Consider the following 13,801-nt stretch of genomic DNA (forward strand, 5'->3'; position numbering starts at 1 on the left):
CACACCTGTCAATCACACACTTCCACCTTGACTGTGTCATATTAAGCACAGCGCTCCTCCTCCCACAGACTTTGACACCTCCATAACGTAACTACGCCGCTGAAGACACCACCCAGGCTAGACACGCACTGGTGTTTATATTATTGATTGTCTTCACCGAGTGCTGTGGAGTGTTAAATGTCGCCACAAAGGAGCATTATGTTCATCTGGACCACAAAGGTCTCTTTGAGGCCCGAGTTTCACACAGAGGTGAGTGAGCTTGTGTACGTGCGTGTGTGTGTACGTTTGTGTGTGTGTGTGTGTGTGTGTTCTTGTATTTCTACCCTTCCTGAGACATCAACAAGGAAAAGTACCGTCCATATGAGGACCGGTGAACGAGTTAAAACCATTGCATCTAATAGAGAGCAAAATACTAGAGTCCGTGAACATTGCTCCAAAGTCGGGATTTTTTGTTGATTTAAATTGCATACAAAAGTTAACATTGACAATGTGTCAACTTTTTTCTTATAAAATTGGGAACAATTTCTCATACTCTCTCTGTTTCTGTAATATTGCAATATTTTCTCACAAAATTATTACTTATATAAAATTATTACTTTTTAATGCAAAATGGTGACATTTGTCAAAAAAGATTCTGACCTTTATCACATTTTTGCCAATTTTTTTTGTTGTTCTTGTAAAACAGTGACATTTTTTGAGTAAAATGATGACCTTTGTCATAATTTTGCCAAGTAAAATTCCGATTATTATTATAACATTGCCAACATTTTGAAGTTTTCTTATAAAATTGTGACTTTTGTCGAGTAAAATTACGATTCTCTTCATAAAATTTCCAACATTTTAAGCTTTTTCTTGTAAAATTGTGACTGTTATTGAGTAAAATTCCAACTTTTATCATAATATTGCTTAAATGTTCAATTTTTCTTGTAAAATTTTGACTTGCGTTGAGTAAAACAAATACTTTTTTTATAATACTGCCAAAATTCTAAGTTTCTCTTGAGAAATTCCAACTCATTTTTCACAACAAGCCTTTTTTTACATTTGCATATATTTTTTGAAGGTCTCAATAATGTAACAAATACAAGAATGTGTGTGTGTGTGTGTGTGTGTGTGTGTGTGTGTGTTCTTGTATTTCTACCCTTCCTGAGACATCAACAAGGAAAAGTACCGTCCATATGAGGGCCGGTGAACGAGTTAAAACCACTGCATCTAATAGAGAGCAAAATACTAGAGTCCGTGAACATTGCTCCAAAGTCGGGATTTTTTTGTTGATTTAAATTGCATACAAAAGTTAACATTGACAGGTGCAAAGGCAGCAATGTTTTTCTTATAAAATTGGGAACAATTTCTCATATTCTTTCTGCTTCTGTAATATTGCAATATTTTCTTGCAAAATTATTACTTATATAAAATTATTACTTTTTAATGCAAAATGGTGACTTTTGTCAAAAAAGATTCTGACCTTTGTCACATTCTTGCCAATTTTTTTGTTGTTCTTGTAAAACAGTGACATTTTTTGAGTAAAATTATGACCTTTGTCACAATTTTGCCAAGTAAAATTCCGATTCTTATTATAATATTGCCAAAATGTTTAAATGATCTTATAAAATTGGGACTTTTGTCGACTGAAATTACGACTATTTTCATAAAATTTACAACATTTTAAGCTTTTCTTGTAAAATTGAGACTGTTATTTAGTAAAATTCCAACTTTTATCATAATATTGCACAAATGTTCAATTTTTCTTGTAAAATGTTGACTTGCGTTGAGTAAAACGACGACTTTTTTTTATAATACTGCCAAAATTCTAAAATTTTCTTGTGATATTCCAACTCATTTTTCACAACAAGCGTTTTTATATTTGCATAGTATGTATATATTATTAATGTTGTAAATACACATCTTTATATATATAGAAAGGGTGGTCATAAAGAGGTAGGCATTTTTTGGAGGTCTCAGGAAGTTACTAAATACAAGAATGAGTGTGTGTGTGTGTGTGTGTGTGTGTGTGTGTGTGTGTGTGTGTTCTTGTATTTCTACCCTTCTTGAGACATTAACAGGAAAAAGTGTCGTCCATATGAGGACCGGTGAACGAGTTAAAACCACTGCATCTAATAGAGAGCAAAATACTAGAGTCCGTGAACATTGCTCCAAAGTCGGGATTTCTTGTTGATTTAAAGTGCATAAAAAGTAAACATTGACAGGTGCAAAGGCAGCAATGTTTTTCTTATAAAATTGGGAACAATTTCTCATATTCTTTCTGCTTCTGTAATATTGCAATATTTTCTTGCAAAATTATTACTTATATAAAATTATTACTTTTTAATGCAAAATGGTGACTTTTGTCAAAAAAGATTCTGACCTTTGTCACATTCTTGCCAATTTTTTTGTTGTTCTTGTAAAACAGTGACATTTTTTGAGTAAAATTATGACCTTTGTCACAATTTTGCCAAGTAAAATTCCGATTCTTATTATAATATTGCCAAAATGTTTAAATGATCTTATAAAATTGGGACTTTTGTCGACTGAAATTACGACTATTTTCATAAAATTTACAACATTTTAAGCTTTTCTTGTAAAATTGAGACTGTTATTTAGTAAAATTCCAATTTTTATCATAATATTGCACAAATGATCAATTTTTCTTGTAAAATGTTGACTTGCGTTGAGTAAAACGACGACTTTTTTTTTATAATACTGCCAAAATTCTAAAATTTTCTTGTGATATTCCAACTCATTTTTCACAACAAGCGTTTTTATATTTGCATAGTATGTATATATTATTAATGTTGTAAATACACTTCTTTAAATATATAGAAAGGGTGGTCATAAAGAGGTAGGCATTTTTTGGAGGTCTCAGGAAGTTACTAAATACAAGAATGAGTGTGTGTGTGTGTTCTTGTATTTCTACCCTTCTTGAGACATTAACAAGAAAAAGTGCCGTCCATATGAGGACCGGTGAACGAGTTAAAACCATTGCATCTAATAGAGAGCAAAATACTAGAGTCCGTGAACATTGCTCCAAAGTCGGGATTTTTTGTTGATTTAAATTGCATACAAAAGTTAACATTGACAATGTGTCAACTTTTTTCTTATAAAATTGGGAACAATTTCTCATACTCTCTCTGTTTCTGTAATATTGCAATATTTTCTCACAAAATTATTACTTATATAAAATTATTACTTTTTAATGCAAAATGGTGACATTTGTCAAAAAAGATTCTGACCTTTATCACATTTTTGCCAATTTTTTTTGTTGTTCTTGTAAAACAGTGACATTTTTTGAGTAAAATGATGACCTTTGTCATAATTTTGCCAAGTAAAATTCCGATTATTATTATAAAATTGCCAACATTTTGAAGTTTTCTTATAAAATTGTGACTTTTGTCGAGTAAAATTACGATTCTCTTCATAAAATTTACAACATTTTAAGCTTTTTCTTGTAAAATTGTGACTGTTATTGAGTAAAATTCCAACTTTTATCATAATATTGCTTAAATGTTCAATTTTTCTTGTAAAATGTTGACTTGCGTTGAGTAAAACAAATACTTTTTTTATAATACTGCCAAAATTCTAAGTTTCTCTTGAGAAATTCCAACTCATTTTTCACAACAAGCCTTTTTTTAACATTTGCATATATTTTTTGAAGGTCTCAATAATGTAACAAATACAAGAATGTGTGTGTGTGTGTGTGTGTGTGTTCTTGTATTTCTACCCTTCCTGAGACATCAACAAGGAAAAGTACCGTCCATATGAGGACCGGTGAATGAGTTAAAACCATTGCATCTAATAGAGAGCAAAATACTAGAGTCCGTGAACATTGCTCCAAAGTCGGGATTTTTTTGTTGATTTAAATTGCATACAAAAGTTAACATTGACAATGTGTCAACTTTTTTCTTATAAAATTGGGAACAATTTCTCATATCCTCTCTGTTTCTGTAATATTGCAATATTTTCTCGCAAAATTTTTACTTATATAAAATTATTACTTTTCAATGCAAAATGGTGACATTTGTCAAAAAAGATTCTGACCTTTATCACATTTTTGCCAATTTTTTTTGTTGTTCTTGTAAAACAGTGGCATTTCTTGAGTAAAATGATGACCTTTGTCATAATTTTGCCAAGTGAAATCCCGATTATTATTATTCTAACATTGCCAAAATTTTGAAGTTTTATTATAAAATTGTGACTTTTGTCGAGTAAAATTACGACTCTCTTCATAAAATTTCCAACATTTTAAGCTTTTTCTTGTAAAATTGAGACTGTTATTGAGTAAAATTCCAACTTTTATCATAATATTGCTTAAATGTTCAATTTTTCTTGTAAAATTTTGACTTGCGTTAAATAAAACAAATACTTTTTTTATAATACTGCCAACATTCTAAGACTTTCTTGTGAAATTCCAACTCATTTTTCACAACAAGCTTTTTTATATTTGCATAGTATGTATATATTATTAATGTTGTAAATACACATCTTTATATATCTAGAAAGGGTGGTCCTAAAGAGGTAGGAATTTTTTGGAGGTCTCAGGAAGGTACTAAATACAAGAATGTGTGTGTGTGTGTATGCATGTGTGTGTTCTTGTATTTATACCCTTCTTGAGACGTCAACAAGGAAAAGTACCGTCCATATGAGGACCGGTGAATGAGTTAAAACCATTGCATCTTATAGAGAGCAAAATACTAGAGTCCGTGAACATTGCTCCAAAGTCAGGATTTCTTGTTGATTTAATGTGCATAAAAAGTAAACATTGACAGGTGCAAAGGCAGCAATGTGTCGACTTTTTTCTTATAAAATTGGGAACAATTTCTCATATTCTCTTTGTTTCTGTAATATTGCAATATTTTCTCGCAAAATTATTACTTATGTAAAATTATTAATTTTTAATGCAAAAATGGTGACATTTGTCCAAAAAGATTCTGACCTTTATCACATTTTTGCCAATTTTTTTTGTTGTTCTTGTAAAACAGTGACATTTTTTGAGTAAAATTATGACCTTCGTCATAATTTTGCCAAGTAAAATTCCGAATACTAGTATAATATTGCCAAAATGTTAAGCTTTTCTTGTAAAATTGCGACTGTTATTGAGTAAAATTCCAACTTTTATCATAATATTGCACAAATGTTCAATTTTTCTTGAAATTTTTTTGACTTGCGTTGAGTAAAACGACGACTTTTTTTATAATACTGCCAAAATTATAAGATTTTCTTGTGAAATTCCAACTCATTTTTCACAACAAGCTTTTTTATATTTGCATAGTATGTATATATTATTAATGTTGTAAATACATATCTTTATATATCTAGAAAGGGTGGTCCTAAAGAGGTAGGAATTTTTTGGAGGTCTCAGGAAGGTACTAAATACAAGAATGTGTGTGTGTATGCGTGTGTGTGTGTGTGTGTGTGTGTGTGTGTGTGTGTGTGTGTGTGTGTGTGTGTGTGTGTGTGTTCTTGTATTTATACCCTTCTTGAGACGTCAACAAGGAAAAGTACCGTCCATATGAGGACCGGTGAATGAGTTAAAACCATTGCATCTTATAGAGAGCAAAATACTAGAGTCCGTGAACATTGCTCCAAAGTCAGGATTTCTTGTTGATTTAATGTGCATAAAAAGTAAACATTGACAGGTGCAAAGGCAGCAATGTGTCGACTTTTTTCTTATAAAATTGGGAACAATTTCTCATATTCTCTTTGTTTCTGCAATATTGCAATATTTTCTCGCAAAATTATTACTTATGTAAAATTATTAATTTTTAATGCAAAATGGTGACATTTGTCAAAAAAGATTCTGACCTTTATCCCATTTTTGCCAATTTTTTTTGTTGTTCTTGTAAAACAGTGACATTTTTTGAGTAAAATTATGACCTTTGTCATAATTTTGCCAAGTAAAATTCCGATTATTATTATAACATTGCCAAAATTTTGAAGTTTTCTTATACAATTGTGACTTTTGTCGAGTAAAATTACGACTCTCTTCATAAAATTTACAACATTTTAAGCTTTTTCTTGTAAAATTGAGACTGTTATTGAGTAAAATTCCAACTTTTATCATAATATTGCTTAAATGTTCAATTTTTCTTGTAAAATTTTGACTTGCGTTAAATAAAACAAATACTTTTTTTATAATACTGCCAACATTCTAAGATTTTCTTGTGAAATTCCAACTCATTTTTCACAACAAGCTTTTTTATATTTGCATAGTATGTATATATTATTAATGTTGTAAATACATATCTTTATATATCTAGAAAGGGTGGTCCTAAAGAGGTAGGAATTTTTTGGAGGTCTCAGGAGGGTACTAAATGCAAGAATTTGTGTGTGTGTATGCGTGTGTGTGTGTGTGTGTGTGTGTGTGTTCTTGTATTTATACCCTTCTTGAGACGTCAACAAGGAAAAGTACCGTCCATATGAGGACCGGTGAATGAGTTAAAACCATTGCATCTTATAGAGAGCAAAATACTAGAGTCCGTGAACATTGCTCCAAAGTCAGGATTTCTTGTTGATTTAATTTGCATAAAAAGTAAACATTGACAGGTGCAAAGGCAGCAATGTGTCGACTTTTTTCTTATAAAATTGGGAATAATTTCTCATATTCTCTTTGTTTCTGTAATATTGCAATATTTTCTCGCAAAATTATTACTTATGTAAAATTATTAATTTTTAATGCAAAAATGGTGACATTTGTCAAAAAAGATTCTGACCTTTATCACATTTTTGCCAATTTTTTTTGTTGTTCTTGTAAAACAGTGACATTTTTTGAGTAAAAATTATGACCTTTGTCATAATTTTGCCAAGTAAAATTCCGAATACTATTATAATATTGCCAAAATGTTAAGCTTTTCTTGTAAAATTGCGACTGTTATTGAGTAAAATTCCAACTTTTATCATAATATTGCACAAATGTTCAATTTTTATTGAAAATTTTTTGACTTGCGTTGAGTAAAACGACGACTTTTTTTTATAATACTGCCAAAATTATAAGATTTTCTTGTGAAATTCCAACTCATTTTTCACAACAAGCTTTTTTATATTTGCATAGTATGTATATATTATTAATGTTGTACATACAAATCCTTATATATCTAGAAAGGGTGGTCCTAAAGAGGGAGGCATTATTCGGAGGTTTCAAGAAGGTAACAAATACAAGAATGTGTGTGTGTGTGTGTGTGTGTGTGTGTGTGTGTGTGTGTGTGTGTGTGTGTGTGTGTGTGTGTGTGTGTGTGTGTGTGTGTGTGTGTGTGTGTGTGTCAGACCTTGACTAATGCGGCTGTAAAAGAAGTCCAAATAACTGTGTCAAATAACGAAGACCAGATAACGGCGTGTAAACAGAGGCGCAGGCAAAGAGGATGTTCAAATATACACTGCGGATATAAAAAAAAGAATGGATGAAAATATTTGACATACGCAGTTCTGGTGGCTGCAATCGTCTTCTTTCCTCGCCTCTTCTTCTTGACTCTTGTAGGCGTGTGATTGGGCCTGAATGTCCAAAAAAAGAGGAAAAGAGGCTTTTCAGGGCACGTTATAGACCAAACCTTTTCCCACATATTTGTCATTTTCAAAAGCAATACAATATATATTTTAAGAAGAACATTTCTCAACCAGCTACTGCAAGGAATTTAGGGATTTCACCATCTACGCTCCGTAATATCGTCAAAAAGTAAAGACAATCTGGAGAAATCACTGCACGTAAGCCATGATATTACGCACCTTGGATCCCTCAGGCGGTACTGCATGAAAAAAGCCACGTCAGTGTGTAAAGGATATCACCCCATGGGCTGAGGAACACTTCAGAAAACCACCGTCAGTAACTACAGTTGGTCGCTACATCTGTAAGTGTGAGTTAAAACTCTACTATGCACAGCCAAAGCCATTTATCAACAACACCCAGAAACGCTTCGCCGGGCCCGAGCTCATCTGAGATGGACCGATGACATTGCTGGTTTTACGAGCAGAGGAGCATGTTCGGCAGCGCGCACACACGGAGTAGTTACAAGCAGACACAGTGTGTAGGCAGAAAAGGGAGAATGGACGCATTTTGGTGTAAAAAGTAAAGATAAAGGTGAAGTTATAACACTGAAACACCCTCAGGAAGAGGTGCTTTAAGACATGGCTAGCTAGTTAGCAGCTAACATGTATCCGCGGTGTTTTAGCTACTTCTAAATCACTAATCCTCGCCTCCATGGGGACAAATAAAGTAAGTTTCTTACAAATATATATATATATATATATATATATATATATATATATATATATATATATATATATATATATATATATATATATATATATATATATATATATATATATATATATATATATATATATATATATATATATATGTATATATATGTCTTAATTAGATTATCCAAAAAAATAGTGCTCGATACCGTGGTAGAGCGTAATATGTATGTGTGGGAAAAAAATCACAAGACTATTTCATCTCTACAGGCCTGTTTCATGAGGGGTTTTCCTCAATCCTCAGGAGATTTCTCCTGAGGATTGAGGAAAACCCCTCATGAAACAGGCCTGTAGAGATGATTTTTTTCCCACACATACATATATATATATATATATATATATATATATATATATATATATATATATATATATACAAACCCCGTTTTCATATGAGTTGGGAAAGTGAGTTAGATGTAAATATAAATGGAATACAATGATTTGCAAATAATTTTCAACCCATATTCAATTGAATGCACTACAAAGACAACATATTTGATGTTCAAACTCATAGACTTTGTTGGTTTTTTTTGCAAATAATAATGAACTTAGAATTTCATGGCTGCAACATGTGCCAAAGTAGTTGGGAAAGGGCATGTTCACCACTGTGTTACATGGCCTTTCCTTTTAACAACACTCAGTAAACGTTCGGGAACTGAGGAGACACATTTTTGAAGCTTCTCAGGTGGAATTCTTTCCCATTCTTGCTTGATGTACAGCTTAAGTTGTTCAACAGTCCGGGGGTCTCCGTTGTGCTATTTTAGGCTTCATAATGCACCACACATTTTTAATGGGAGACAGGTCTAGTCCAGTCTAGTACCCGCACTCTTTTACTATGAAGCCACGTTGATGTAACACGTGGCTTGGCATTGTCTTGCTGAAATAAGCAGGGGCGTCCATGGTAACGTTGCTTGGATGGCAACATATGTTGCTCCAAAACCTGTATGTACCTTTCAGCATTAATGGCGCCTTCACAGATGTGTAAGTTACCCATGTCTTGGGCACTAATACACCCCCATACCATCACACATGCTGGCTTTTACACTTTGCGCCTATAACAATCCGGATGGTTCTTTTCCTCTTTGGTCCGGAGGACACGACGTCCACAGTTTCCAAAAACAATTTGAAATGTGGACTCGTCAGACCACAGAACACTTTTCCACTTTGTATCAGTCCATCTTAGATGAGCTCAGGCCCAGCGAAGCCGACGGCATTTCTGGGTGTTGTTGATAAACGGTTTTCGCCTTGCATAGGAGAGTTTTAACTTGCACTTACAGATGTAGCGACCAACTGTAGTTACTGACAGTGGGTTTCTGAAGTGTTCCTGAGCCCATGTGGTGATATCCTTTACACACCGATGTCGCTTGTTGATGCAGTACAGCCTGAGGGATGGAAGGTCACGGGCTTAGCTGCTTACGTGCAGTGATTTCTCCAGATTCTCTGAACCCTTTGATGATATTACGGAGCGTAGATGGTGAAATCCCTAAATTCCTTGCAATAGCTGGTTGAGAAAGGTTTTTCTTAAACTGTTCAACAATTTGCTCACGCATTTGTTGACAAAGTGGTGACCCTCGCCCCATCCTTGTTTGTGAATGACTGAACATTTCATGGAATCTACTTTCATACCCAATTATTGCCACCTTTCCCAACTTTTTTGTCACATGTTGCTGGCATCAAATTCTAAAGTTAATGATTATTTGCAAAATTTTTTTTTTTTATCAGTTTGAACATCAAATATGTTGTCTTTGTAGCATATTCAACTGAATATGGGTTGAAAATGATTTGCAAATCATTGTATTCCGTTTATATTTACATCTAACTCACTTTCCCAACTCATGGAAACGGGGTTTGTATGTATATATATATATATATATATATATATATATATATATATATATATATATATATATATATATATATATATATATAACTGCAGGACAAGGAATAGCTAAACATGCTTCACTACACACCGTAGGAGGATACAATAGCTCACCGGCGTCACAATGTAAACAAATGCCATGGGTGGATCTACACCTGACATCCACTGTAATGATACCAAGTACAGGAGTGTATCTAGTCAATACTACTATGATTACATCAATATTTTTTATCGTCACAAAATCTTTTTTCCTTTTAAAAAAAATCATATTATGTTTATAAAGTCAGTAAATACGTCCCTGGACACATGAGGACTTTGAATATGACCAATGTATGATCCTGTAACTACTTGGTATCGGATCCATACCTAAATGTGTGGTATCATCCAAAACTAATGTAAAGTATCAAAGAAGAGAAAAATAAGTGATTATTACATTTTAAAGAAGTGTAGATAGAACATGTTAAAACAGAAAATAAGCAGATATTAACAGTAAATGAACAAGTAGATGAATAAGAATTTTTTACAGTTTGTCCTTTATAATGTGTACAAAATAATAGGTGGATAAATGACACAATATGTTACTGCATACGTCAGCAGACTAATTAGGAGTCTTTGTTTGTTTACTTACTACTAAAAGACAAGTTGTCTAGTATGTTCACTATTTTATTTAAGGACTAAATTACAAAAATAAACATACGTTTCATGTACCCTAAGATTTGTTGTTCAAATAAAGACAATAATGACATTTTTTGTGGTCCCCTTTATTTAGAAAAGTATCGAAAAATATTTTGGTACCAATACCAAAATGTTGGTATGAGTACAACCCTAGTTGTAAGGACATACAGTAATGTACTGTGATTCAGAAGATGGTATTATTACAGTAACAATGATTACAATGTTAAATGATAAGACTGTTAGTGTGTTTTTTTGTTTTGATTGACCTTTTGTTTACACTTGCATGACAGGAATGTTCTAATGTGACTGAAACAACTTGATTTCCTGGCATGGCGGGTACCTTGTTGTTGTTGTTGTTGTTGTTGTTGTTGTTGTTGTTGTTGTTGTTGTTGTTGTTGTTGTTGTTGTTGTTGTTGTTGTTGTTGTGAGTGCAGCCCTAATGGATGCGTGACTGTGGCCCATTAGTGGAGTGTGGGAGCACATGGCAGATACAATCATCACTATGGTGACAACAGGAAGTGGGCCCACCCCTAGGGGGATGCTGGGAGGGAGTGACACAGATGCTAACTCCATGAGGGACACACACACACACACACACACACACACACACACACACACACACACACACACACACACACACACACACACACACACACACACACACACACACACGCCAACATTGCACAGGAGTACAAATTCAGACAGACGTGTTAAACTTGAAGCACACACACATATGTCCTGACTGAGTCATGTAACACACATAAGTCCTGACTGAGTCATGTAACACACATAAGTCCTGACTGAGTCATGTAACACAAATAAGTCCTGACTGAGTCATGTAACACACATAAGTCCTGACTGAGTCATGTAACACACATAAGTCCTGACTGAGTCATGTTACACAAATAAGTCCTGACTGAGTCATGTAACACACATAAGTCCTGACTGAGTCATGTAACACAAATAAGTCCTGACTGAGTCATGTAACACACATAAGTCCTGACTGAGTCATGTTACACACATAAGTCCTGACTGAGTCATGTAACATACATAAGTCCTGACTGAGTCATGTAACACACATAAGTCCCGACTGAGTCATGTAACACACATAAGTCCCGACTGAGTCATGTAACACACTTAAGTCCCGACTGAGTCATGTAACACATATAAGCCCTGACTGAGTCATGTAACACACATAAGTCCCGACTGAGTCATGTAACACACATAAGCCCTGACTGAGTCATGTAACACACATAAGTCCTGACTGAGTCATGTAACACACTTAAGTCCTGACTGAGTCATGTAACACACATAAGTCCTGACTGAGTCATGTAACACACACAAGCCCTGACTGAGTCATGTAACACACATAAGTCCCGACTGAGTCATGTAACACACATAAGTCCCGACTGAGTCATGTAACACACATAAGTCCCGACTGAGTCATGTAACACACATAAGTCCTGACTGAGTAATGTAACACACATAAGCCCTGACTGAGTCATGTAACACACATAAGTCCCGACTGAGTCATGTAACACACATAAGTCCCGACTGAGTCATGTTACACACATAAGCCCTGACTGAGTCATGTAACACACATAAGCCCTGACTGAGTCATGCAACACACATAAGTCCCGACTGAGTAATGTAACACACATAAGTCCTGACTGAGTAATGTAACACACATAAGCCCTGACTGAGTCATGTAACACACATAAGTCCCGACTGAGTCATGTAACACACATAAGTCCCGACTGAGTCATGTTACACACATAAGCCCTGACTGAGTCATGTAACACACATAAGCCCTGACTGAGTCATGTAACACACATAAGTCCCGACTGAGTCATGTAACACACATAAGTCCCGACTGAGTCATGTAACACACTTAAGTCCTGACTGAGTCATGTAACACACATAAGCCCTGACTGAGTCATGTAACATACATAAGCCCTGACTGAGTCATGTAACACACATAAGTCCTGACTGAGTCATGTAACAAACATAAGTCCTGACTGAGTCATGTAACACACATAAGTCCTGACTGAGTCATGTAACACACATAAGTCCCGACTGAGTCATGTAACACACATAAGTCCTGACTGAGTCATGTAACACACATAAGCCCTGACTGAGTCATGTAACACACATAAGCCCTGACTGAGTCATGTAACACACATAAGTCCTGACTGAGTCATATAACACACATAAGTCCTGACTGAGTCATGTAACACACATAAGTCCCGACTGAGTCATGTAACACACATAAGTCCCGACTGAGTCATGTAACACACATAAGTCCTGACTGAGTCATGTAACACACATAAGTCCTGACTGAGTCATGTAACACACATAAGCCCTGACTGAGTCATGTAACACACATAAGTCCCGACTGAGTCATGTAACACACATAAGTCCCGACTGAGTCATGTAACACACTTAAGTCCTGACTGAGTCATGTAACACACATAAGTCCCGACTGAGTCATGTAACACACTTAAGTCCTGACTGAGTCATGTAACACACATAAGCCCTGACTGAGTCATGTAACATACATAAGCCCTGACTGAGTCATGTAACACACATAAGTCCTGACTGAGTCATGTAACAAACATAAGTCCTGACTGAGTCATGTAACACACATAAGTCCTGACTGAGTCATGTAACACACATAAGTCCCGACTGAGTCATGTAACACACATAAGCCCTGACTGAGTCATGTAACACACATAAGCCCTGACTGAGTCATGTAACACACATAAGTCCTGACTGAGTCATGTAACACACATAAGTCCTGACTGAGTCATGTAACACACATAAGTCCCGACTGAGTCATGTAACACACATAAGCCCTGACTGAGTCATGTAACACACATAAGCCCTGACTGAGTCATGTAACACACATAAGTCCTGACTGAGTCATGTAACACACATAAGTCCCGACTGAGTCATGTAACACACATAAGTCCTGACTGAGTCATGTAACACACATAAGTCCTGACGCTC

General features: G+C 34.7%; 1 protein-coding gene across 1 annotated transcript in view; it reads right to left on the reverse strand.

The window, feature by feature from the left end:
- Positions 1 to 13,801, reverse strand: part of vegfba (vascular endothelial growth factor Ba) — a 54,275-nt gene that overhangs the window by 9,489 nt on the left and 30,985 nt on the right. The window contains exon 6 of the mRNA XM_062043425.1: positions 7,408 to 7,479. Coding sequence (XP_061899409.1) covers positions 7,408 to 7,479 — 72 coding nt within the window. The remainder of the gene's footprint in view (positions 1 to 7,407; positions 7,480 to 13,801) is intronic.

Source organism: Entelurus aequoreus, linkage group LG04 (assembly GCF_033978785.1).
Source record: "Entelurus aequoreus isolate RoL-2023_Sb linkage group LG04, RoL_Eaeq_v1.1, whole genome shotgun sequence".
Classification (NCBI taxonomy): Eukaryota; Metazoa; Chordata; class Actinopteri; order Syngnathiformes; family Syngnathidae; genus Entelurus; species Entelurus aequoreus.